This window comes from Amphibalanus amphitrite, unplaced genomic scaffold (genome assembly GCF_019059575.1).
Source record: "Amphibalanus amphitrite isolate SeventyFive unplaced genomic scaffold, NRLGWU_Aamphi_draft 000811F_arrow, whole genome shotgun sequence".
In the NCBI taxonomy this organism is placed as follows: domain Eukaryota; kingdom Metazoa; phylum Arthropoda; class Thecostraca; order Balanomorpha; family Balanidae; genus Amphibalanus; species Amphibalanus amphitrite.
Window position 1 is genome coordinate 203,832 of NW_024882305.1, and position 27,748 is coordinate 231,579.

The 27,748-nt window shown below is 51.2% G+C and overlaps 1 protein-coding gene across 5 annotated transcripts; it reads right to left on the reverse strand.

The window, feature by feature from the left end:
* Positions 1-27,545, reverse strand: LOC122366483 (WW domain-binding protein 11-like). 5 transcript variants are annotated; one of them, XM_043338801.1, is made up of 13 exons: positions 27,485-27,545; positions 22,981-23,111; positions 22,512-22,637; positions 21,989-22,086; positions 18,993-19,103; positions 18,167-18,309; positions 17,515-17,699; positions 16,833-17,005; positions 15,869-16,115; positions 15,035-15,154; positions 14,215-14,356; positions 13,630-13,718; positions 1-1,065 (listed from the first exon to the last, which is right to left on the reverse strand). In XM_043338801.1, the coding sequence occupies exons 2-13, from the start codon at positions 23,042-23,044 to the stop codon at positions 968-970; spliced, it is 1,596 nt and encodes a 531-aa protein (XP_043194736.1). In that variant the 5' UTR covers positions 23,045-23,111; positions 27,485-27,545; the 3' UTR covers positions 1-967. The 5 variants fall into 5 exon arrangements, with proteins under 5 accessions (XP_043194736.1, XP_043194739.1, XP_043194735.1 ...); XM_043338804.1 differs by lacking the exon at positions 27,485-27,545 and adding an exon at positions 27,214-27,343; XM_043338800.1 differs by lacking the exon at positions 27,485-27,545 and adding an exon at positions 26,066-26,163.
* Positions 27,546-27,748: the final 203 nt, after the last annotated feature.

Genomic DNA, 27,748 nt, shown 5'->3' on the forward strand with positions numbered 1-27,748 from the left:
TCAGTGAACCAAGCACTGGTATATTTCAACGCACAAGCATAGTGATCGGACAAGACACTAAATTACAACGGTGGATGCCCCCGTTAGCGCAATGAAAATGGCCGTGGAACCTCACTCAGTCTGGCAACCCTATCCTACGAGACCCGACCAGTCTCGCCCCAAGGTCACGTACGGGTCGTGTCGTGCAGGACCCGTCCCTGACCCAAGCCACGACACTGTTCATGCCACGACTTGTACCGTGTCGGGTCAGGTCCCTGTCTGTTCCATATCAGGCCGTGTAAACGCATTGATGGTTTCAGCGCCGAATTTTCTCTCCTTCCCGACAGTCGCAAAGCGTCTTTCATCTGAGAGACGTTACTTATGGACATCACTTGGGGAAGGCCGATAAATGAAGAGAATAGTTTCACGCTACTTCGACGGCGGTGGGTGGTGGCGTGACAGCACTCGCAACGGCCCAGTAATTATGCTCGATTGCTGAGGGATGTTATACTGAGATGTAAATTGTGTTGAAGTTACCAGTTTCTTTCCGTACAAGTAGCAGCACATCCAGTTGTATGCGTAGCGTCACAAGCTGCCGGCTGAAAGTCGAGCCAGCAACTTCTTCACGAGTTTTCTACGAGTCCTCCGTAGCACGCACACTCAAATCACATCTCTGGCGTAAGGGTTATGTTTTTCCACCGGCCGCACAAACATTTGTCGCCTTTTGCCACGACGTTCGCAAGTTCCACCACTTCAACATGTTGAACTCCACAAACACTTCGGAAACGTAGTCTGTATCTCTCGCACACCGGTAGCCAGTGTGTCTTCCACAATTCAGCATCGACTTCTGAGACACAGCAGCTGATTTCAGAGATGGTAACTGAGACGCAGATATAGCTGGTAACGGAATCGAAGACGGTGCAGACCAAGCAGTAGAGCCTGCCGCCTAACAGGAGTCTCAGCATCACCAAACGGTAGAGCCTGCCGCCTACAGGAGTCCCTGCATCTCGGACATGAAGAGCGCATACGCGTCGTCCTTGGTGGGCTTCTGCTGAGGCTGGGAGCCGCTCGCCTCGCCGCTCGTTTCTGCGGGGAACAAAAGAATGGCAGGTTAGCTCAGGTGTCGTAAGAACTTTGGTCATAATAGGAGGGGCATCTGAGTAGGGCTATTTTGAGGGCGTTGAAAAAGCGTGGTTAGTCTGAAAAGGTGTGAGAGCCAGCTGAATATCGTTTGGGATTTTCCGTAAAAACGGCGACGTATCTCAGGTGTCGTCAGGTCAGTTTCGTGAGGGACGTATGGCCAGACTGGGAACCCTGAATAACGCCAGCTCATTGCTGGTTAGGGACGTAGTCATGATTGTGAGACACCAACTCAGGTGTAGCTAAGCGGTCATGTTTCGTCAGTGTAGGAAGAAACCCCACGTCGACTAACTAGCCATTTTACACGTCTCACAAACTTTTACATCCACATTACTGAACACAATGGCGGATCCCGTGTTACACAAATACAACGTCACGTCTGACCAGAATGACAATGCACTAGCACACAGCCAAACTTGGAGCAAGAACGACCAATGCGTTCGAAAGATAAGCTCACTTATCATAGAGCCTCTGTGGCAGCTGCATGGCGGCATACATTCCCACGCCCTCCGTACCTCTGAGCAGCGTATGTATACTGTGTAGACCCGCCCTATTCCCCCAACCCAACGCCACACCAAGACCCAATCTTGCAAGTTGCAAAGTGCGGTGAAAAAAGCTACTATGCGTTTCAGACCCTGTGGAACAGTCCTTTTCGGCTATTTCTCGTTGTATATGTGTTTGATTTTAACCAAACTTTGGCATTGGTAGTTTGAGATCCCTACCTAATTTCTATCAATATGGTCTATTAACGAAAAATGAAAAATAAAGGCACTTGTCATTGACTGATAATGTTAAGGTCGTCAGAGCCCTGCTTAGAGGCTGACACAGGCTGGACGCTGTCTCTCCTCTGATTGGTCGAGACGCACTAGCACACTGCGGCTTGGCTCCGCCCACTTGCGGTCCAGCCTCGGGTCATGTCGGCGGCAGTCGCAGTCCGGCCGGCCGGCGTGCGGGCCGCGCACGCAGCGCAGCGGTGTGGAGCACTTGTTTGCACGTCATGAACTTTTAATAAGTTGTTCTACGACAAATAAGGACGGAGGAAGAAAGAGAAAGGAAAAGGAGACAAAGTGACAATGAGACGAACGGTAAACGTTGGCTAGTGGACAACAAACAATATGCATATAGCCGCTAGAGCAGAGACAGGAGACGAAGACGACAGACCAGAGACAAGTGACGAAGATAGAGATTAGGCTATAGACGAGAGACAATATACTATAAACGTATAGACGAGAGACTGACAAGGGGGAGTGAAGGACGGGAGATCATGAACTCTCGATATTGCATATCTACATTTTCAGATTGAGTCATCCTATATTTTTCCCTGTTTTATTGTTTTTCGGGCCTAAGATCTATCAACAACATTCTGAAAGCATTGTGGAAATGTCATAGAAAGATTTACCTATTATTTTCACCCCCCCAAAAAAAAATATTCTTTTAAACAAAAAAAAAAAAAACGAAATACCTACAAGTATCTATGTGGATATCTTCAATTAAATAAGGCCGTTGAATGCAAAGACAGTCCGGTGAATTCTGTCCCGTTACTCCTTGAATGCACAATGGCCTGTAGGAAAACGGCTGCGGAGAGGCTCGCTATAAATTATTGAAAATAATATTATTTTAAGTCTGCATAGGGAATAACATTCTGTAGCTAGGAGTGCTTATTGTTTTATTATACACCGTCGCGATCTGTATTGAATTCTTCATCCTTATTATCTCCGCGCGAGATACGACATTTACAATATTCACGCAATGATGCCTGCGTTAGCGTGTGCCTCGTTCCAGTCCGTCAGAGCTCCGCACCGCTCTGACCCCGAGCAGCGAATGACCGGTCCCGGTGTCGCGGCACAGTGGGCGGAGCTTAGCTGCGGCGCAACAGCTGACGCTGCAACGCCATGCTAGCCTCTACCACGGTGCAGAGTTTTCCGATCAATTTTTACCATTACAAGTCAACGACAAGTGCTTTTCATTTTGACATTTTGTTAAAAGACCATATTAGTAAAAATTAGGTAGGCCCTTGAAACACATTGTGTCAAAGTTTGGTTGAAATCAAGCGTATAGGTAACGAGAAAGGGCCAAAAAGGACTGTTCCAGAGGGTCTGAAATGCGTAGTAGGCAATACTGGCTGAAGTTTAACTGCAATAAACGGTAGTAAATGCAAAATAGTTTCTCGCATATCATTCCATCATCTTAAAACATTTCGATAAATTATTTCGTTAAATCGGATGCGTAACTGGCAACTGCCAACACCAGTATGGTAATTACGTACGAGTACCAAATGCCGTGAATAGGAAAGTACGACACTTTATAAGATTGGATCCATATACCGGCACGTTTAGCTGCTGGGTGTCCGCGCACTCGCCCCGGTTGTGGCTGGCAGGAAGTGTCCCTATCGGTCACTGTGTCAGAACATGTGATAAGACACATTTACGGCCTAGTTATCAGAGTTGCAACAGACTGTAAACTGTGGAGATGGTAATACTACGATACTATGGTACTGATACTGTGTCGGGGGGGGGGGGGGGGGAGGGGGGTCGTATTGTAAATGAAGTGTAAATGAAGAACAAATGTCCTGGATGGGGAAACATTCTGACTTGGATCCTATGTGTCACTGGCTCATGATTTAAAAAAGGGAGAGTTTGGCATGATGAAGTAAATGCCCAAACGAGGTCGAATCAGGTATTGAAGCGACATTCAAACTTGCTAATTTATTTCGAAAATGCAGTAAAAACTGTAGGCGTACTCAGTTCAACCGTCAACGAAACATGAAGGTGAAGGATAAAAACTATCAAAATGTATGGATTGACCACATTTGCCACGCCAAAAATTCGTATGTTAATTGCTCGAGGCCAAATATCATAATACCCGACAGGGGGTTCCTGCAGAGCCACCCACGTGCCATAAACTGACAGGCTTAGCGAACCACTGCCGGTACGGCGTATACCCCATATGGCCCCCGCACCGCTTGTGGTGAGGCCCTGGCTGTGTCGACGTGTCATTTCACCACATGGCTCTGACACATGTGACACATGGGGAAATGCTGACACGGATGTCGGTCGATATTGGCGGTGGCACAGCAGTCCTCGAAATGACACGTGGTGGAGGGTGGGTGGGGGAGCATTGTTATACATGTCCTAAAAATTTTACTTCAATCGTATAATTCAAGTGTATCATTACTCTAGCAATATTTACTTTTATCTACAGTGTTAAAAACACGAGCGTATTTGTACTTTTAAAAATGAGCATGCAAGCATGAAAAAACTATGGCTATAAGCACATTTGCTCACACTCCAAGTAACATCTTCCGCTCATGCGCACGATATTCTATAAACATTTGCAGCAACCACACACTAACATTTCACCGTCACCGCTACGTCAGCTAACACGTCATCCCAGGCCGCACGTCAGCTGATGCCTGGCTGACGGCGCGTAGGATACGTCACTGTTCGGGTGTGGGTAGCGGGGCCCGCACTTTCACCCTCTACCGCTCCCCGCCCTTCCCCATCCTCGACCGACACTCTTCCACGTCACACGGACCTGACCTTTCGGGGCCGAGAACGGGAGGCCAGTGACCTTTTCGAGTTTGAACGCCGTCACGGGCTGGTCGATTGCGTGATATAAAAATGTAGCGATCATAACGTGTAGATTTTCATATTATTTATATATGTACTTATATTGATATGATAGCATATTACATTGATATGCTCATAGGAATAAAAAATCAAACAAATTACATATAATTATTATACGTATAAGCATTGTAATCAGGGCTGCGGAGTCGGAGTCGGAGTCGGAGTCGGAGTCGGTCGGAGTCGACAGTTGTGACCGGAGTCGGAGTCGGAGTCGATTTTAGAAACCCGAGCCGGAGTCGGAGTCGGAGTCACCGAAAATCTGTCGACTCCGCAGCCCTGCTAGGTCTGCGGAGTCGGAGTCGGGAGTTGGAGTCGGTCGGAGTCGACAATTCTGCCCGGAGTCGGAGTCGGATGATGATGATGATGATTTGGTGTTTTAGGGCGCACCAGCAACGAGGCTATATGGCGCCCATATCTAACCAATCTTCCTCAAAGTCGGGGGTTAAAAATCACCTGAAGCCCGGAGGCCGTGATGAACGAAAAGAGGCGAAAGGAATCGAGAAAAGGGGAGTCGTCGCGGAGAAGTGTTCTCAAAGAGAGCTGGGGGCCACGCAATCCAAAAAACCGCAATCGCTCAGCGTCCAGTCTCGGGCACTCGACCAAGACGTGTCGGACCGAAAGTCGGTCACCACATCTGGTACAAATAGGCCTGGAGCCAACGCCGATAAGGAACCCATGGGTGCTATAAGTGTGCCCGGTACGAAGCCGGCAGAGGACCACCTCCTCGCGTCGCGATCTGCGTGAGGCCGACAACCAGGTAGCTAAACCTGGCTTGATACGTAAAAGTTTGTTACCGTGGGATTGGCTCCAGGCCTCCTGCCACTTTCCGAGGAGGAAAGAGCCCACCGCCGGTACAAAGTCCCTGGCGGGTAGAGGGAATCGGCGGGAGCACGGATACTGCGCAGCATGGTTCGCAGCTCGGTCCGCCCGTTCGTTGCCGTGAATACCGACGTGGCTAGGGATCCAGCAAAAAGACACCGACGTACCCTCTCGGTCGAGGGCTGTCACACGAAGAAGAATCTCCTGTGCGAGGGGGTCAGAAGGATAGAATTGTGACAAGGACTGGAGACCACTCAATGAGTCAGAAAGAATAACATATGACCGAGCGGGATTAATCTCGATAAAACACAGGAGTTTGAGGATAGCGACCAATTCGCAGGAAAAAACGGATGCATGTTTAGGTAAGGTAAAACACCGCACAGCGTCGCCGCAGACGAAAGCACACCCGGCACCGTCATCAGTCTTTGAGCCGTCAGTATAACAGGCTATGTAGTCAGAGTACCTTGAAATATGTTCCAGCGCACGAGCCTTTAAAACAGCTGGAGGGATGTCGCCTTTTCTCACATCGGTGAGGGAAAGGTCCACCTTTGGCGGGACTTGTCTCCACGGTGGGACAGATGGCCACTCCTTACGCATGACCCCCCGAAGTTTAATTTGAGCTTCCGAGAGCAGCGATTGCATACGAGAGCAGAAAGGGGGGTAGCGGACAGTACGTGCGCCTTCTCCGGTTCTGAAAAGCGCCAGGTTGGCACGTGAGAAAACTGCATCATAGGCAGGGTGGGAAGGCAACTGGCGGAGTTTTATGGTATATCTCATGCCCAGTAGCTGGCGACGCAAGGCAAGAGGTGGCTCGTGGGCCTCTACAAGGAGGCTGGCTACTGGGGTGGTCCGGAACGCACCAGTGGCAATACGAAGAGCAGTATGGTGCACAGAGTCCAGAATACGTTTCGAGGTCTCCGTGGCGTTATCGTATATAAAACAGCCGTAGTCTAGTCTAGAACGGACAAGAGCACGATAAAGCAAGAGCAGTGTCTTACGATCCGCCCCATAGCAGGTACGCGCAACACATTTCAAAACATTCATAGCTCGAAAACATCGGTCGCGGAGCTCTTTCAGGTGAGTGCGGTAGGTAAGACGGCTGTCTATTACCATCCCAAGAAACTTCACCTCCGACTTCACAGGGATCACTGCACCCCTTAGCCTGACAGAGAAGTCAGGGCAATTACGGCGAAAACGGCAAAAGTGGACACCTACAGTTTTGGCTGTCGAGAATCGTAGTCCGTTAACAGCACTCCAGTTTTCTAATCTTTTAATTGCCAACTGGAGCTGTCTCTCTACTATACGTGTGGTTGCACCACTGGCCCAGATAGAGAAGTCATCCACAAAAAGGGCACGGCCAATGGAAGGGGGCAGGTGATCGGCAATATCGTTAATCATTACCCCGAACAGCACAACACTTAGGACTCCTCCTTGGGGGACACCGTTGACCTGGGGGAACTGCTCTGAGAGGTTGCCACCGACACGGACTCTGAAAGACCGGTTAGATAAAAAGCTGGCGAGGAAATGGCCCATTGTACCGCGTATACCGTACTTGAAAAGCTTTTGTAAAATACCGAAACGCCAAGTGGTATCATACGCAGCCTCAATGTCGAAAAACAATGCACCAATGTGTCGCTTCCGCCTAAATGCGCAACGAACCTCGGTATCAAGGGCTAAAATGTGGTCTACTGTGCTCCGATACTTTCTGAAACCGCACTGCGAGTTAGATAAAACACCTTGTTCCTCCAGAAACCAGACGAGACGCGCGTTTACAACTCGCTCAAGCAGCTTGCCCAGGGCAGATGTCAACGCAATAGGGCGGTAGTGAAGCGGATCAAGCCCGCTTTTACCAGCCTTCAGCACCGGGATAATGATGGCCGTCCGCCATGTTTCGGGGTACAGCCCTCTTTCCCAGAGCGCATTGAAAAGATGGAGCAATGCTTCAAGTCCCGGTGACGGGAGACGCCGAAGCATCTCATTGTGTACAAGATCAGGGCCTTCTGCGACACACTTCAGGCCACCTATAGCGGACTTTAACTCTTCCATAGTAAAGGGATCATTGTAGCTAAAATGTTGTGATGTGTTAAAATTGACGCCAGTCGATTCGCACCGAGCACGATGGCGGGCGAAGTCGGGGTCAGAACAGTCACCGACACAGCGGTCATGTAACGCACGGCCTATTTCGTACGCTACATCAGCTGGGTTCGACACATTTCTGCCAAACACACTCAGAACAGGAAGAGGGGATGAGGAGAAACGACCTGATATACGTTTTATACGGGACCAAACCTCGGAGATTGGCGTGAATCTGTTAAGCTGGCTGATGTATTCCACCCAGGATTCGTGTTTAGCTTTCTTGACCGTCCACCTAGCGAACGCTCTGGCTTTTCTAAACGCGATCATGTTTGCGGTGGTGCAGTTATGCCTGAAAGCGCGCAGCGCTCGTTTCCGCGCTCTGATGGCGTCTCGACACGCATCGGACCACCATGGGACCGGCCGGCGAGAAGGCGCCCCCGATGTACGAGGAATGGATGCCTTGGCTGCTTCAATGAGTAAGGAGGTGAAATCGGTTACTGACAGATCATCTGTAGGGTCAGATGAGAGAGCATCCTCCAAGCACGTTTGAAATTTCTCCCAGTCTGCCCTCCGCAGGTTCCATCTCGGTGGCCGGCAGCCAACCGAGGGCCGCTCACGCAGTTCAAGCCATATGGGGAAATGGTCACTACCAAAAGAGTCCGCGTCCACTCGCCACGTAAAAAGCGGCACAAGGTGTGGACTGACAAGGCTGAGATCTAGAACTGATGAATGTCCCGACGGCATGGTGAAATGGGTAGCAGCACCAGTGTTTAAAACACAAAGGCCCTCCTCGTCTATCAAGGACGCTAAAAGTCGACCGCGTGTACACACAGAATCACATCCCCATGCAGAGTGGTGAGAGTTAAAATCACCCAGAAGCATCACAGGTGGAGGGAGCTCGGCAATTAGCCGGCGTAGTTCCAGAAGAGGAAGAGCTGCGCCAGGGGGACAGTAAAGTGAGCACACAGTGATGTCACGCTGGCCTAGATGAATGCGGACCGCTACCGCCTGAAGGGGCGAGCTTAAATCAATACATCTCGCAGGCACGGCGTTATGGACCAGAACCATAACACCTCCGTGCGCGACGGTTTCAGTAGCAAGGTCCCTGCGAAAAACCGAAAATCCTTTCATGGGGAACCTGGACTCAGATCTGAGTTTGGTTTCTTGGATGCAAGCAACCAAAGGTCGCTGAGAGCGGATTAGTGCTTGCAGTTCTGGAGTGCTAGAACGCAAGCCTCTGCAGTTCCACTGCAGGATAAAACGTGTTATTGCTGTAGTTTTGAGCGCTTGGGGTAAGCGAAAGGTGTCTAAAACTGGCGACTTTGACTTGAGTTAAAAAAAAGGCGGGGACTTAAAAATGCTCCTCGCCACCGGGGCCCGGGCCACCGCCAAAGGCTACCTTTGGATGGCCCTCGCGGAGCCGTCCATCGGCCGACCTAGGCCGGCCCGTAGCTCCCGGTTGAAACTTCAGCCGCGAGCGGGGGCTACCATCGTTTGACGGAGATAACTCCCACGGAAGTGTGCGCTTCGTGGGGCGGCCCGGGGCGGGCGGCGGCCCCGCCGGTCTCGGCTCCGATGGTGGTGTGCATGGCGGGGGTCGGGGTCCCGACCCCTCGCCCGAGGCGGGCACCGGAGGGGCACCAGAAGGACGCTGTGAATGGGTTGGAGGGAGTGGAGGAAGTGGAGGGGGTGGAGGGGGTGGTGGTGGCGGTGGGAGCGGGGGTGGGGGAGAAGGTGGAGGGGGCGGAGGAGGTGGAGGGGGCGGAGGAGGTGGAGGGGGCGGAGGTGGAGGAGGGGGTGGAGGGGTAGGGGGAGGTCCCATCAGAGGTGACGGGGCCGCCCCCGGCCCACCAGGACCTCCACGGACAGAGGACGCTCGACGCTCCTCAAGAGCCTGGGCCATCCTCCGCCCTAGTCTGGCGTCCTGCTCAAGCCGCTCCTCCCGACCGCGGCGCAGAGCCGCCATGACTGCAGTCTCCCTGGGCGGGGGTCGACGGATCTCCGGAGACGTGAACGGGGCCCGTTCGACAGAGCGCGGCGGTGGGGGCGGGCCCTGGCGACGACCCCGGGCGAGGGTCCACTCACCACCCCGCGGCGTGGCCGTATCCTCGGGGGCGGCTGAAGCCTCCACCACCGCCCCAGTCTCATCCTCTCTTCCTCCCCCACGGGAGGGGGACGAGACTCCTCGCCTCCTGCTTGGCGACGTCTGCGTGGCGGAGCACGACAACGCTTTAGGGGGCTCCTGTTGAACTGATGAGTTGCTGTGACTGTTGGCATCTGGGACAAAGCAGAAGCCGAATGACTTCAGAATCGCTATTAACTGACCGATGCTGTTGTTGGTATCAGTTTCAGTGGGGCAGCGCTGTCTAGAACCGTTGGCCACACTAGCATAAGACCGCTTGGGATGGAGGGCAGCAAAGCGGTCTCGGGCCTGACGAAATGACAGCCTTTCGGTGACCTTCAGGGACATTATTTCTTTTTCTCTCTGGAGGGCCGGGCATCGCCCATCAAACGAGGAATGTGGAGTCTGAGAGTCGTCACAATTGACGCATCTCAACTCGGACGACGAACATTCGGCACTGCTATGGTCATTTGCCGCACAGCTCCCGCATGCTGGTCTGTTCCGACAGCTGTCTCGAGTGTGACCGAATCGGAGACACTGAAAACAACGCATGGGACTCGGGACATATGGTCGAACTTTCACGGACATATATCCTATCATCACCTCCCTCGGCAGTTCCAGCGAGTTGAAAGTCAAAATGATACTGTGCGTGGGTGCGAGAGCGCCACTTCGCTTGGTGTAGATGCGGCGGGCGGCGGAGACCCCAAACTGTGACAGGCCTTCGGCGATCTCGTCGTTTTGCATGCCCTCCAGATCGTCGCAAAAAATGACCCCTCGGCTGGAATTTTTCGTGCGATGCGGCGAAACGCTGACCGAAAGGTTTACTTCCTTCCTGCCCTGCTGATCCTTAACTGTGTATGTGAAGTGAGTAGCTTTCAGGGCCCTTTCCGCCTCTCTATCGTCAACAAACTCTACTTCGATGCCTCCGTCTCTAAGTTTTTCACACCTCGCAATCTTACCAAATCTGTCACAGCCCTCTCGTCTCTGAAAGGGAGACAGCGACGCGAGTTTTCGTTCGTCGGATGTGAATATAAGAACTTTTGGTCGTGCTCCACCGACTGCACTAGGTGCAAGGGGTTCAGCCGAGGCTGTGGTCCGTGGGGGTGCCAAGTGAGAATCCATGGAAAGTGTAATTGTTTCGGTCCCGCAGCCTCCCACCCACCTCGGAGCCCAACTGGGGGACGGCCACACTCCCCCGTAGGGTGGTGGTCCGCCAGGAGTACTGCAGGACTATACGGGGGCCGGGACGCCAAAAGCAGCAAGACGAAGCCGCCGGGTACGGGGCCGCGTGAGCCGCGGCCGCCGCAGAGCCATGCGGCACGGGACCGGACCTGATCCCGCGCGCGGACATGGATACGGTGGCGCTAAGCCCCGCGCTGAAGGAATCAGGCGGCCCCTGCACCCGGCGGCAACCCCCCGCATACCCGTCGTCCAGCCCCCTTGACCCCGATTAGCCAGTGCTGCACAGGGCGACGCCTGACCGGCCGATTTCCCTCATGCGAGGCCAACATGGGGCATCCCGCAGATCCGGGGATTGGCGCCAAAGGCATGTGTTGGAAGGCTGCCCCGACTAACCCGCAGGGCAGCCCCCTCAACGCCCAGACATCCTCTCCCCGGTCTTTGGGCCGAAGGTACGGCTAGACCGATAAAACCAGGGAAACCAGAGAACAAAGAAGATGAGCGAGTGCAAAAAAAAAAACTGGGGGAAGCGTGCGAAACCGATGAGGCAAGCAGCCTGCAAGACCGGTACAGCGTAGGAAAACTGAAAACGCAATCAACGCGAGTATCCGCAAAAAAGGCAACAGACAGGTACAAAACAACCAAGAGCAATTCACGTGAAAAGAGTGCAATGCAGCAAACTGGCAATGGAATCGTGCACAAGGAAGATAAGCAAGTGTAAAAAAACAACAACAAAAAAAAACTGGGGAAGCGTGCGGAACCGGTGAGGCAAGCAGCCTGCAAGACCGGTACAGCGCAAGAAGACTGAAAACGCAGCCAATGCCAGTGACCGCAAAAGAAATATGGGCAACAAACGGGTACAAGACGACCAAGAGCAATTCACGTGAGAAGATGGCACGATTAGAGACTGGAATCGCATTATGCAATGGAATCGTGCACAGAGAAGATGAGCAAGTGTTAAAAAAAAACTGGGAAGCGTGCGAAACCGATGAGGTAAGCAACCAAATGAGTGCAAACCAGCCAGGTGAGAAGACGGCAACGAGGCCGACTGGCAATGGCATTGGGCAAACATCAAATCCAGCAAGTGTGGGCAAAGTCAAGATCACACATATGGCAATCAACGCGAGTATCCGCAAAAAAGGCAACAGACAGGTACAAAACAGCCAAGAGCAATTCACGTGAAAAGAGTGCAATGCAGCAAACTGGCAATGGAATCGTGCACAAGGAAAATAAGCAAGTGTAAAAAAAAAAAAAATGGGGAAGCGTGCGGAACCGGTGAGGCAAGCAGCCTGCAAGACCGGTACAGCGCAAGAAGACTGAAAACGCAGCCAATGCCAGTGACCGCAAAAGAAATATGGGCAACAAACGGGTACAAGACGACCAAGAGCAATTCACGTGAGAAGATGGCACGATTAGAGACTGGAATCGCATTATGCAATGGAATCGTGCACAGAGAAGATGAGCAAGTGTTAAAAAAAAAAAAAACTGGGAAGCGTGCGAAACCGATGAGGTAGGCAACCAAATGAGTGCAAACCAGCCAGGAGAAATTCGCGTGAGAAGACGGCAACGCGGCCGACTGGCAGTGGCATTGTGCAAACATCAAATCCAGCAAATGTGGGCAAAGTCAAGATTACACATATGTGTATCTAGGGCTGAGGGGGGGGGGGGGCGCTATTCCACTTCACCCGAGTGTGTCCGTGCGGTGCGTGAGAATGCAGAAAAGGCAACCAATGAAAATGCTCGCAAGAAAGCTGGGCAACAGACAAGTGCAAAAACTTAGTGCAAACCACGTGAGAAGACGGCAAGGCAGTATAAGCTGGCAGTGAGGAGAAACACCCGGAAGGAGCGGAACCGGGCGCAAAAAAGACACTCATCAGACACAAAGGGAAAAAAAGAAACCAAGAAAGGTCTGACTTGTCGTCTATCAATCCAGGGTCGAGTCCGGTTGTAATCGAGCATGAGTCAAGCTGGGGCCGAGGGGGCGCTACTCCCCTTGCTGGCGGAGGTCAGGGCCGCCGCAGGACGCGGGCCCAAGGAACCCAGGCCACCGCCAGCCCCCTGCGGGGCCAATCTTGCAGAAAATCCATCCGACAATCAAATCAGAGCCGAGGTCAAACGCAAGTCAAGCTGGGGCCGAGGGGGCGCTACTCCCCTTACTGGCCGAAGTCACAGCCGCCGCGAGGCCAGAGCCCAATGGTCCCGGCCAAGCAACGGCTCTGACCACGGTCAGCCCCCTGCGGGGGAGTCGGAGTCGGAGTCGGAGCTGGTTTTTTAAAGCCGGAGTCGGAGTCGGAGTCGGAGTCGCCGAAAATCCATCGACTCCGCAGCCCTGATTGTAATAGATTGCGTACCTATATCCCCCGGCCACAGAAGGCGACTGATGATTGGAGAGTAAATAGTTGCCACGCATTCGTCAAAAAGACAGCAATATGACGACAGCGCAATCATCAATACTTTGGCCGGTATTCCGCCACAATCGGGCGTGGATTTTTATGATAAATGTGTGACAAGTCGCCGGATGCTTCATTACCGCGACCGCGGTTCACTGCCGCTTACCTATGCACAGTGCCTACTTCACTCTCAACGTCAAAGCACCTACCGAAGCCCGCTCCCCTGCCCTGTCCTGCCCTTCCTCACAATGAAGAGTACGTCCTAACCTACACCGCATTATTCCCCGCTCCTTACCTGTGTGTTTCTTGTCCTTTCTGTGTTTGTCGTCTCGTTTGATTCGCAAAGCGGACGGCACAAACCGTGTGACGTCCGCGCCAAGGTTCCTGTCCAGCCGAACAACAAACATCCGTCAACAAACATACCGAGCTTCCGGACAAACACTGCGGGAGGACTAAACAAACAACACACTGCACGACGCGGGTACGCACATTTAGACCAGTGACCTACATCACAACATGATCAGCACAAAATCAGAAAATGAATCAGCACTCTAACCAACAGCATTCCTATCATACGCTATGTAATTACGGTGAAACCGAAAAAGCACACCAGCAACATTTTTTTTGTGGTTTAAACTAATTAATTTGAAACTATGTCGCTTGACCCCAATATGAGCAGCAATGACGATCTAGCACACATTTCATATCCAGTTATACATATATGAGCCTTCTCTCCTCTCCTATCCAGCTTTCCTCCCCTCATCTTGACCTCCCCCCCCCCTCAGGCAGAAGAAATCGTGAAATGCTAGCCCTTTACTCTGTGCCACCACTCTGCTTTCCTCCTCCCTCTCCTCTTCCCGTGCCATGCCCGCCCCCTCACCTGATCTGCGGCTTAGCCTCGATGGTAGCCGACTGTTTGTTGTCTCTCAGCTGGGGCCCGGCGGAGAGCACGTTCGGGTTGGAGGGAGGTGGAGCGGCAGTTACCGGAGGTACTGGAGGACGCATCATCCGCGGAGGCACGCCTGTAGGGAGACGGGGGAGTGTTATACTACGGAGACAGAGTCACTGGCCAGTCATAGCAGTCACAGGGGGTATTGGAGGGCGGATCATCCGTGGTGGTACGCCTGTGGGGAGACAGAGTGTTATATAGTATATACAATGCACATGGTACAGAAACAGTCAGGTACTGGCGAGAAACATCGGTAAAGTTGCACTCACAGTAATTGACATGGAGGTTGAAATCCTACTTTAACCTTACCAGCCCCTACAGACGAGGGACCGTCATTACTTTCAGCATAGGCTGTGTGATTCTAACCACAAGACTACACGTCTACCGGCGGCTGGGAAATATCATGCATAGAGTCAATAGCATCATCATAACCATTACTTATTCAAATGCCAACTCCTTTATCCGGCCATAGTACGCGACTTTGGGCCGTCTGCCCTATAAAAATCCACCTTTTTGGGGTTGGGACAAAAAGCTGTTCGCCTGTCCCTTCCCCAATTCATCTGTCTGTCTGTCCGGTCCCTCTATCTAATATTATCGTCCATCCAGTTTCCTCCCCCTCTCTAATCTTTCATTTTCCCTTCCTTACCTGGCGGCGGTTCGAGCGGCAGGCCGGGCGGTGACGATCCCCATCCTTCTGCCCTCCTTCCTTCCCTTCCTCATTCTCTCCCTCCCCGTCCCTTCCCTTCCTCACCTGGTGGCGGTCCGGGCGGCAGCCGCATCCTGGGCGGTAGGCCGGGCGGTGGTCCCGGCGGCAGACGGAGGCCAGGCGGGGGAGGTCGGAGCAGCATCGGCGGCACGCCGGGCGGTGGACCTGGAGACGGGGTACAGACAGATCTCAGTGGGTGTTAGAGGTAGATATAGGTCATTAAGAGACACGGAATCACACGGAGGGATGTCACAAAATCCATAATAAAACAGCCAGCAGGTAGCAGACTAGATACTAAATGCATGTCATGATAGAAAATATACAGCGCTAGGGGCGAAGTCACGCAACGGGATGCGTCAGCAATAAAGACAGACTAGGTGTCTGTCACTATGCAGGGTGTCTCAAAGGTCTTACAGTCACACGCAAAGACACAAATTATCAGACATACCCGCGTCTGGATCAGATATTTCCCACCTGTATGGAACATACTGACAAACGGGTGACAAAGCCATATTATACATGTCACAATTACAGACACAATACACAAAAACACACTTATAAATTATAATCCAAATCAGCCACATGACGAGCCACCGAGTCTTGTCACCCAGTGAACGTTTCACCAGCTGAGGCCTCTTGCACCAAAATCCTCTTGTACCAATCCTTGGGATATTTTGCATCGTATACCCAATCTAAGTCTCAAATGTAACAATTCGCGTGCAAAATTTAGCAAGCACATGTAGGATTGTGTATTGGCCTTGGGCTATTGCAAACAAATTTACCACCGTTAGATTAGCTTATTCTGAAACCGGTTTTTCGATTTTACCTAGCTTGGTAGTTTGGTGCAAGAGGCCTCTGGTCGCGTTCCCTTCCACTGACCTGGTGGCATGGTGTGCTGAGCCGCCGGCGGTCGGTGTTCTCCGCCCACCAGAGGTCGCAGTTGAGGCGGACCCCCGGCCGCCGCCGCCGCAGCGGCGGCAGCAGCGGCAGAGGACTGGGCTCCCACCGCGCGGAGCCGCTCCTGGAGGTCCGAGGGCCCGGCTCCGGCTCCGGCTGCGACCCCGGCTCCGGCTCCGCTGCTGCTGATGCCCAGACGGTCCTCTCGCTGCTTCATGAGCTGCTCAGACTGGAGGCAGAAGGCAGGATACCAATCAGCTAAAGGCAGACTTTGTGAAGGCGAACAGGCTCGCTCAGTCCAGAGACGGACACTGAATTCAACTGAAGTACCAAATGGTCAACGACAAAAAGAATAGCACGTTGCACATTGTTCAGAAGAGTGTTACTAAATACACATATTAAATGCGCCTAAGATAGCTGTTAGGATCGTAGAACGAAGACGGCATGCTGTCACCGATGACAACGTTTAATTCAATACAATTTATTGGCCTAAAATAAATCAGGGCAATAAAAACAACCAGAGATCATAGAAAATATGGGAAACCAGCCAAGGCAGCGGACATCACGATAATTATGATTTGAAGTTACTGTGCGCCCAGACAGGAGGGCATCGCGGAGCCTGGCATGACAATAATTGAACAAGCACCCTGTCGCTGGCCCAATCTGATAAAATGCAGTACTATAATTCTATTCACGGCATTTGGTAGCATTTACAGTGATATCAGTGCAGACAAACGGTTATCCGAGTCAACGAAATGATTCTTTAGATCGTCACCATACGATGGACTGAAATGCGTGAAAGCCATTTTGCATTTGATAGGTGTTTTCTGCAGCTGAACTTCAGTCAGTGCTGCCATATCCATTCCCCGGCGTTTATAAGATTGAGCCCCTGAGTGATCAGCCCAGTTCTACCGCACGTCCTGCCCAGCTCCCTCACTGCTCCTACCTCCTTCATGAAGCTGTCGATGTCCTGTCCGCTCATCTGCAGCATCTTGAGCTGCATGCTGTTGAACACGCCGCCGGAGGACTTTGATCGGTCGTCTGCCCTCTCAGACGGAGGCTCCTCCTCGTCACCCTCGAAGCGGATACGGCGCGAGCGAGACGGGCCGGCGCCACCCTCTGTGTGAATAATGGAGGGTGAGGTGGCCACCGCGGAGAATAAGAGCTTACTGGTAAGGGGACTACAGAAGACACTGTCTCAGACAATCTGGAATTAGAGCACGATAAAACTGCTGAAACGAGTTTGAGACGCCACTGGATACGGCGTCATGGCGACTGACGATATGACCCTCGCATTGTGCTATAAGATCTACCAGCTCACTATAAAACTGTGCACGCGTCCTAAATGGAGATATAATTTAATGCGATCATGCAGGTTTTATGAACATGTAGCCACATAACTCCTTGTCAAAAGACCACCTGAAATAGTTGCGTCACAACTGAGCTTTTAACAGTCCCGACTTCTTTTTCTCTGCTTCCTGTCTCCCTGTTCCCTAACTCACCGCCATCATGATCCATCTCTTCATCCGACTCCTATCCCACCCCACAACCACAATCCCACTCACCGCCATCATGATCCATCTCTTCATCCGACTCCTATCCCACCCCACAACCACAATCCCACTCACCGCCATCATGATCCATCTCTTCATCCGACTCCTCCCTCTCCTCCCTGGTCGTTTCCTCTGTGGGCTCCGTTCCGGGCGGATGGAGGCTGGCCGGCTCGGGTTCAACCTCATCCTCAGGTAGCTCCAGAGGGGGCGGTGGACCGGGTGGAACACCGGGCGGTCCGCGGCGGGGCTCCGCGCCTTCCCTGGGGGATGGATGGAGGCTGTGTTAGCGGGGAGAGGGAGGGTGCGAACTGCGAGACCATGACAGCATACCTACTGAAGAACTGTATTTATTATGTCTAGTTGTGTCGGACGCAAGTCGGTATCCTTTATATCGGGAAGGAATCTACACATATCAACATGAGGGAACGCAAACAGTCTAAACAGAAGTATTAAGTAACATCAAAGGGGAAGGGCGCTTGCATCGAAGAACCTTCTCCCTTCATATAAACTGGATTCGTAAGTGCGCTAGTCGCATCTGACATTTACACACTTCTTCAGAGCTAAACGTATCCATCTAACAAACGTCAAATTTGTCTGAGCAACCAGACGGCATGTCCTAAGAGCAACATAAAAGCCAGCAAAGATGTCTGATCTTATGCGTAAATGACATTAACAAAAATGGCAGAGCGCAGCTGCCTTTCGCAGCCCTCTTCGCTCGCTGACTGACCCTGGCTCCGTCCCTGGCGGATGTCTCTTCAGTATCCCGGCAGCGGGCGGCGGTGGCAGTTCCAGACCAGGCGGCAGTGGTATGTGCGCCGGTGCCGTCTCTGGTAGGAGGTTCTGTGGGAGAGGGATCTCCTCCACCTGGACCTAAGGGGTGAGAGTGTGTCAGTAATGGGATGGTGATAATTGTACTGTCTCGCCGTGTATTGGCGGTAACACAACCAGTCAAGACAGTTGTAATAAAAGTATCACGCACAACAGCACCGCAGCCGAGCGTCCATCGCGAGGCCCGCAACAAGACTGGCCCTCGTCCCTGACCCCCACCGCTCCTTCCAGTGACCGGTCATCCAAGGTCACACGTTAGGCGGCAGCACTGTCGACCAGACCGGGCATAAGGCCACTAAATACTACAATGATTTAATGCAACAGGGCGCACCAGCGACGAGGTGAGATCGCGGCAGTAAGGGAGGAGAGAGGGGACAGAAGGGGCGGAGTGGTATTCGCGACAGAGAGGGACAGAGGGATGCGTTCGGAGGGAGGCCGGAGGGGCGCCTTAGTAAAGGGATGGTGAGGAGACGCGTCAGTGAGGGAAGGGCTGACAGGATCCATTGGCTATCATTCTATCGTAAGTTCAACATCAATTAACCTTCCGTAATTCCCAAATTACTGCATGCGAGCAACTGGTGACGGTTGTAGCAGAAACACTAGACCTTAAACGTCAAATGCCAGCTACCAGACAGCCTAAACTCAAGATCACATTAAACAATGAAGTCACGTTTTCACAAACGCAGTGAAGAAAACCTCCGCTCCCGACGCCGGTAGGTCCTTACCTGCTGGGCGTGTTTCACCGACTCGTAGTACGTGATGAGGGAGCCTCTTTTCTTCTCATACTCGGACTCGGAGCGGCGAATATCGGCCCAGTACTCTGGGTCTTCCTTCTCCTGTGGGACAAAAAATACAGTCACAGCTCCACACAGTCAGATACACACATTCACACTCAGTCACAGTCACAGACAGGAGCGGCGGATATCGGCCCAGTACTCGGCCGGTCCTCATTCTCCTGTGAGAACACACGAGACAGGCAGTCAGTTACAACTTACAGACATAGTTATATACACATATACAGGGTGGGGCAGAAAGATTTACCTGTTTGTTTTTAGCCCATAACTCAAAAAGTTTTGGACGGATTTTAGTAAAATTTTGCATGCGGCTTCCCAACTGATTCGTGTATAATTGTTCTGATCGGTTTTAATTCCGTCGTGGTTGTTTATGAGCTACGGCGGAGATTACAAAAAGAGCCCAAGTTGCGGCGCCGATGCAGGCTGGCCACAGCGTCCGAAGCGTTCCAAAACAGCTCGGTGTTGCCATGAAAACTGTTAACAATCTAATGAAATGCCTTAACCCGGCAGTTGCTGGGGTATTTCGCCACCCACCGTTTGCTGGGGGGGGGGGGGCGTTAAACGCCCCCAGCCGATAACTCGAGAACCAATAGGCGCAGCGAAACGCACGAGGCGGCAAACGAAAGAACGCGACGAGACGCTTCAGATGAGTACTTTTAAGTTGAATTTTGAGGTCACAGGTCAGGTCAAGGTCAGGTCAAACACCTGAAATCGGGCTTTCAGTAGCATGGACTTCAGGACTTCGCAAAGGGCGCCTCCCGTCATAAACTCTGTCAAAACGGTGCACAATCCATCATATAAGGCCTACAAGAGTGTCAGCTCCATGTAGGGGTCAGTCAAGCATAGGTCAGGGTCAAGGTCAGGTCAACCGGGCAGGCACATATCCCCGAAAATCAAAACTGATATTCGCAACCTGTGACACATGTTTTATGGGTAATTTGGGGCGTAGAACACGATGGTGACATTCATTTTACCATATGTGTACGTGTTTGGCTATAAAAGTTCAATTTAAGAAATGCATGTATCATGGTCGTGAAGTAGTCACGAGAAATTGCTAAGATTCACTTCAAGATTTTGGAAAATGCGGAACGATAATCAACAATCGAAGATAGCCATTTGATTGTTCATGGTATTGGCAGTCTAATGGCGTTTACGGCATGTCTGTATGTCTCTTCTGTGATTTTATATGATTTTTTGAACATATGCCGTTTTTGGTCGAAAACTCAGAAATCATGACGTCACTAAAACCTCGATATCTCAAAAACTCTCCGACCGATTTTTTTGAAAGTTTGTCAGAATAAACTTCAATCAATTCCCTACAGGTACCCAAAATTTGGCGCGCCTGCGGCGCGCCGTTTTTATGCTATGGCCCGGCGAAAAAAGTGGGGGCGTTTAACGCCCCCCCCCCCCCCCAGCAACTCGCGGGTTAAAGGGATAGGTACAGTGTCGACGAAGCCCATCCCAGGCAGAACAAGACATTTCCGCACCAAAAAGCTGGTTGATATCGTAAACAAGATGGTGTCTCGAAATCCTTGGCGAAACATGCGCAAACTGGCAAAGGACCTCGATTTTTCGCCCAAAACGATCAGAAGAATCATAAACGACGTTTTGAGCCTTGAGTCGTACACGATGCAACGTCGACACCTAATTTCGGCGGCATCCAAGGAGAGGCGGCTTCACAGGGCCCAAAAGATATTGGAGGAAATCAGAAGCGCCGGTAGCAAGGTCTTCCGCTGATCTGATAAAAATGATTTCCACGGTTCAGCCCCAGATGAACTATCAAGGCGACATAATCTTGCCAGATGGTACATGCAGCATTAATCCTGCTATCCAGGCCAGTTTTGGTCGCCACAACCCTGCTGGTGTCATGATTTGAGCTGCCGTCGCATCCGACGGCTCAAAAGGACCCTTGATCTTCATCGAGGCGGGTGTGAAAGTCAGTTCACACGTTTATGTCCATCTGCTAGAGGAACATGCTCTGCCTTGGATCGCTCAGTCGTTCCGAGACGGATACGTCGTCGTCCAGGACGTTGCGTCGTCTCATACGGCCAACTTCACTTAACAGTGGTGCAAGACCCACATGCCTGGATTCTGGGACAAGGACATGTGGCCACCATCAAGTCCAGACCTGAACCCGATGGACTTCACCACCTGGGCCATCCTGGAGAGCGAGATGTGCGCAACACCACACAGCAGCATCGCCGCTCTGAAGCTGGCCCTCGAGACGGCATGGTCGAATTTCGACGAGGACACCGTGCGGCGCTCGCGCCTCTCCGCAGGGAGAGGTTTCGGGGCAGGGATGAAGACTAAAGGTGACCATGTTGGTTCATAGTGCCGTTGCTGAGATGTGTACATGCTACTGAATACGTGTACCAAAAATCATTTGAATATCTTAGTTCTGGACCAAAATATTTTCAAAAATCAAGAGGTAAATCTTTCTGCCCCACCCTGTAATACGCACACTGTCACAGACAAACCCAGTCAAAGTCGCGGCACAGATACACAGTTACAGACAGGAGCGGCGGATATCGGCCCAGTACTCGGCCGGTCCTCATTCTCCTGTGGGCGCAAAACACAGTCACAGTTACACTTAGACACAGTCAGACACACAGTTACATACACACTACACAGTCATACAGACACAAACATGGACACACGAGCGCCACGGATATCGGTCCAGTACTCGTGGTCTTCCTTTTCCTGTGGGGAAACAACAAAGAGTCACAGTAAATACAAACACAATCATAATTAGACACAGGAGCTGCGAATATCGAGCCAGTGATGGGTGCTCCTTTGACACTGGACGATAGAAGTAAATGTGACTGATTTTATTATAATAAGCACTCAACACAATGTTTAGCTTCAAACTGCTGTCCTGCCCGTATGGTTTGAACGAAACATCTACGCTGGCCGCCGCCATAACTCACGTAGAGTTTGAGGACCCTCTCGAGCGTTTCTTTGAGTTTCTTCCGTTTTTCCTTGAGCACTTTCTCACTGAGCGGGGCCGAGGTATCCACGCTGAACTCTGAAACCGACAATAAACTGCATTGAGCGTGAGCTCTGGACAGGTAACGTATGTTGCGATAAAAATAACGCTCAAAACTTGAAGCACTGATACCGAAAGTAACACTTTCGCCATACGAGCCAAAGCATCATAAAATATCAGAAGAATAAAGGAATAAAAATACGCGTGAAGACAGTAATAAAAGAGATAAAAGTAAAACGCAAAAATTCAAAATTCAAAAGTTTAGGCCAAACATGCACTTATATGTCACATCTGTCATATGATAATCCTCAACACACAGTAATAAAAGATACGAGTGGTTGATGTATAAAACGTAAATCCTGTTGACCACGCCAGGAGTTCATAATGCGTTATCATCAGCTCCCGTCTGTCTCCTCTCCTGTTCACTGACCACATATCCCAGCAGGCCCCGAAATAGACCGTACCCATTTTGTCGATTTTCTCCAGCTCCTGCAGAAGCTCTCGCGGGTCCTTGTTCTTGAGCACAGCATGGCGCACTGCCATGCGCTGCTTCTTGTTCTTCTTCAACTCCTTCCGACGGGCCTCTTTGCCTGAAAAGACGAGGAAAGAGATCGTGTTGTCATCGGGTGTTATTTCTAAGTTGTGAAACCACTCAACGGGAGATTACAGAACACAATGCGATCATTCAAAAGAGATAATTCAGCATGGCTACTGTGAAAGGTCAAGAAAGATTGGACAGCCTCCCATACTCGGTAACCCGTATCACTGAATCCCCAAGTTCTGCCATGATCGCACAAAATATAAATCATTCCCAAAATACAGACTAGTCACTGAAAGCAAAATACAACCTCAGCACCTCAGTCCGCATATAATACACCACACAAACCGTAGCGCACTATAAGTTTTAGGCTGCGGCTGTCGGAAGTGACTTACGGGCCTGGTCAGTGGGGTTCATGTACTTTCCACTCTTGGTGGAGTTGATGGAACGGCGCCCCATGGCTGCCGGCTGCTGGAGAACCGCGCTGAGGAACGAAACCAATCAACTCTGCAGACTTAGTTCAATCCTGAAAAAGAGAATGTGTACGTCATATACACAGCCATGAGAAGCAAACCAGAAATGAAAACATCAGTGTATTTCTTTATTTCTTTGTCTCAAATCAGTTTATTGTTTGTTTTTCACCCATATGTCATCTCAAATTTCCCATCGTCGTCTTCAACTCTTCACTTCTCGTCTTGCATTTTGTCATCTACGTCCATATTCTGCCTCCGTGGGAGCAAAACCAGTACAGGTTTCACTTAAACATGCGCAATTGTAGGGTCAAGGCCGCCGTCCACTATGCGGAACGCTTGCGGTTCGTACGGGCTCCCACTGTAATCAGCTGAGTCCCACTGTGTCCTGCTGGAACCGGCAGAGTCCCATTGTGTCCCGCTGGGACGGGCAGAGTCCCACTATGTCCCACTGTATTCGGCTGAGTGCCACTATGTCCCACGGTAATAAACGGTATTTGGCCGAGTCCCACTATGTCCTGCTGTAGTTGGCTGAGTCCCACTTTGTTCCGCTGGGCGGCTGGGACGGGCAGAGTCCCACTTTGTTCCGCTGGGACGGGCAGAGTCCCACTATGTCCCACTTGACACGTTATATACTTTTTCATAATCCAATGACATCATTTAATTCAGCAGTGCTTCCATATTTGTCAATATATGTACTTACAATATACCAACCTTAGCTGTTCACACCGCCAAAGCTATCGATGACACCTATGCGGTAACGGTAGTGCAGGCGTCACCGATAGCTTCGGTGGTGTAAACAGTCAAGGTAGGTGTATTGAAAGTATATTGACATGGATATGGAAGCACTGTCGAATTCAATGACGTCATTGGAATATAAAAAGTCTCTAGAACTATATGAAAAAGTCTCTAGAACGTGTTGAGCGGGACAGAGTGGGACTCGGCCGACTACAGCGGGACATAGTGGGACTCGGCCGACTACCATGGGACATAGTGGGACTCAGCCGGTCCCAGCGGGACACAATGGGACTCGGCCGGTCCCAGCAGGACAAAGTGGTACTCAGCCGACTTCAGCGGGACATAGTGGGACTCAGCCGACTACTGCGGGACATTGTGGGACTTTGCTGACTACAGACTTACAGAGAGATATAATGGGACTTGGTGGGATTCTGCCGGTCCAAAGTGGGACTCAGCTAACTATAGCGGGACATAGTGGGATTCGGCCGGTCCCAGCGGGACAAAGTGGGACTCAGCCGACTACAGCGGGACATAGTGGGACTCAGCCGACTACAGCGGGACATAGTGGGATTCGGCCGGCCCCAGCGGGACAAAGTGGGACTCATCCGACTACAGCGGGACATAGTGGGACTTAGCCGACTACAGCGGGACATAGTGGGACTCAGCCGGTCCCAGCGGGACACAATGGGTCTCAGCCAGTCCCAGCGGGACAAAGTGGGACTCAGCCGACTAAAGAGGGACATGGTGGGAATCAGCCGAATACTGCGGGACATTGTGGGACTTTGCTGACTACAGAGGGATATAGTGGGACCTGGTGGTATTCTGCCGGTCCCAGCGGGACACAGTGGGACTCGGCCGGTCCCAGCGGGACAAAGTGGGACTCAGCCGACTACAGCGGGACATAGTGGAACTCAGCCGGTTCCAGCGGGACAAAGTGGGACTCAGCCGGTCCCAGCGGGACATAGTGGGATTCGGCCGGTCCCAGCGGGACAAAGTGGGACTCAGCCGACTACAGCGGGACATAGTGGGACTCAGCCGGTCCCAGCGGGACATAGTGGGATTCGGCCGGTCCCAGCGGGACAAAGTGGGACTCAACCGACTACAGCGGGACATAGTGGGACTCCGCCGGTTCCAGTGGGACACAGTGGGATTCGGCCAGTCCCAGCGGGACACACTGGGACTCAGCCGATCCCAGTGGGACTTCATGGGACTCGGCCGGTCCCAGCGGGACATAGTGGGACTCAGCCGAGTGCCGACTACAGCTAGACATAGTGGGAGTCAGCCGGTTCCAGCGGGACAAAGTGAGACGCGGTCCGGCCGACTTTTTCCCGCTGGATCCGACTGAGTCCCACTATAATGTCTCGCTGGAGCCGGCTGAGTCCCACTATGTTCTGCTGTTGTCGGCTGAGCCTCACTTTGCTCCGCTGGGACCGGCCGAATCCCACTATGTCCCGCTGTAGTCGGCTGAGTCCCACTTTGTCCCGCTGGGACTGGCCGAGTCCCACTGTGTCACGCTGGGACCGGCAGAATCCCACCAAGTCCCACTATATCCCTCTGTAGTCAGCAAAGTCCCACAATGTCCCGCAGTAGTCGGCTGAGTCCCACTATGTCCCGCTTAAGTCGGCTGAGTCCCACTTCGTCCCGCTGGGACCGGCCGAGTCCCATTGTGTCCCGCTGGGACCGGCTGAGTCCCATTGTGTCCCGCTGGGACCGGCTGAGTCCCATTGTGTCCCGCTGGGACCGGCTGAGTCCCACTATGTCCCATGGTAGTCGGCTGAGTCCCACTATGTCCCGCTGTAGTCGGCCGAGTCTCACTCTGTCCCGCTGACACGTTCTAGAGACTTTTTCATATTGTTCTAGAGACTTTTTATATTCCAATGACGTCATTGAATTCGACAGTGCTTCCATATCCATGTCAATATGCTTACAATACACCTACCTTGACTGTTTACACCACCGAAGCTATCGGTGACGCCTGCGCTACCGTTACCTACCCACCTATGCTACCGTAACCGATAGCGTCCCATGCTCATCTCACATGCTATTTCATTTAAAATAAATGACTTATTTTAATCTCAATCTTCTGTCTCGCAGCATGCATCATTTCAAACAGCGAATAACAATGGAAGGGCGAGCCGCGAGAGCAGCACATTTCAATTCATGCTTCAATTTATCTGACAGGTACCTATAAATCCATCACAATTTATCCAATGTCAATGCATTTATACAGTGCATATAAATGATTAATGAAACACTTATTGATGATACTCACCGTATCCAGGGATTATTACAAATAATTTATGCGGCGGCCCTTGCAATGTATATTGATATAGAATACGGTACTCTCTTAGCAGACGTCACACCAGTTGCCAGATCTAATGGCCAGTTGAAAAATCTAGAGACTTTTTGAAAAGTCTCTAAATGGGCAGGAAAATCACCCCAGGGGTCAATTAGGGGGCGGGGAACACGAATTTGACACTTATTTTGGCCTAACTCCCCTCCTTCATCCCTTAATCCTCCCTTAAAGGACGGGGTGCGTCAAAAGTGCCTCAAGGATTCGTCTCATCGCCAAAATAAGGGTCGCAATCGATTCCTCGGGTCGATATCTAGCCGCAGCCTTACGTTCCAGATGTGTGCTGCGTTTCCCTTATCCCTTAATCGTCCCTTAAAGGACGGGGCGCGTTAAAAGTGCCTGAAGGGTTCGTCTGATCGCCCCCCTCCCTACGGAGCGCGATATAAGGGGCATTTAAGGGGTAAGGGACCGGTGCCAAACATCTGGACTGGAACCCAAAACTGCGGCTAGATATCGACCCGAGGAATCGATTGCGACCATTATTTTGGCGATCAGACGACACCTTGAGGCACTTTTGACGCACCCCTTCCTCTAAGGGGCGATTAAGGGATAAGGGATACGCTGCACACATCTGGAACGTGAGGCTGCGGCCACATATTGACGCGAGGAATCGATTGCGACCCTTATTTTGGCGATCAGACGAATCCTTGAGGCACTTTTGACGCACCCCGTCCTTTAAGGGAGGATTAAGGGATGAAGGAGGGGAGTTAGGCCAAAATAAGTGTCAAATTCGTGTTCCCCGCCCCCTAATTGACCCCTGGGGTGATTTTCCTGCCCATTTAGAGACTTTTCAAAAAGTCTCTAGATTTTTCAACTGGCCATTAGATCTGGCAACTGGGGTGACGTCTGCTAAGAGAGTACCTAGAATACAACCTAATAATAAACACGCCATAGACATAACACGCGTAATTGAACTAGCAAAAGTCTGTGGAATTACGTTCAAAAGAGTTTTAAATGACGTCATCGATCAACAATTATTTTCTCACGAGCAATGGCTTATCTGATAAAAAAGCTTGAGAAACGTACACTGCTTTACTAATTCGTGGCAATCGGGATTTAAATAATACCTTGAAATCAAAAGATCAGTCAAGATTATTCTTCATTGCGTCATTACATGCTTTTCAACAGCGCTGAAAAAAATTACAGACAGAACAAAATTTTGTTCATGCTTGCTTTGCTACAAATGTGACGCTCAGTATTTATTTTAGTGCTGAAAAGTAAAAGAAAAATAATAATGTATCTGATATCCAAGCTGATATCAACATTTCTGTAAAATCCTTTAAAATGCATTTCAAAATTTAAGCAAAGAAAGCAAAGCAATATGAATGGAGCACTCACTTATTTATGAAATATTTGCCTCACACGCTAAGTGAGTTAACGCACTATCAACAAATTGGCAACTGCGGCAGGCGTATTTTGAATTCACCATAGGGCTCAGCCACTCCTAGCGGAAAATTCTGGGGAATTCTCCCCCTGGCGACAAATGTGGGGAAATGAGCATAAATGTGTAAGTCCCTAGAAACTAATTCTTCCCAAGAAGTCCCCCACTACATTAGTGATGCAAGTTTGACTGGGGTATATTAGAGATGCAAATTACATGAA

Excerpts from the sequence above, each read along its gene's own strand:
- LOC122366483 (XM_043338801.1), bottom strand. The coding sequence starts at position 23,044 with ATGGGGCGCCGTTCCATCAACTCCACCAAGAGTGGAAAGTACATGAAC. Across the intron at positions 14,357-15,034 it reads GCCGCCCGGACCGCCACCAG|GCGTGCCTCCGCGGATGATG; the intron begins GTGAGGAAGGGA and ends GTCTCCCTACAG. Across the intron at positions 13,719-14,214 it reads GAGGCTAAGCCGCAGATCAG|GAACCTTGGCGCGGACGTCA; the intron begins GTGAGGGGGCGG and ends TCGGCTGGACAG.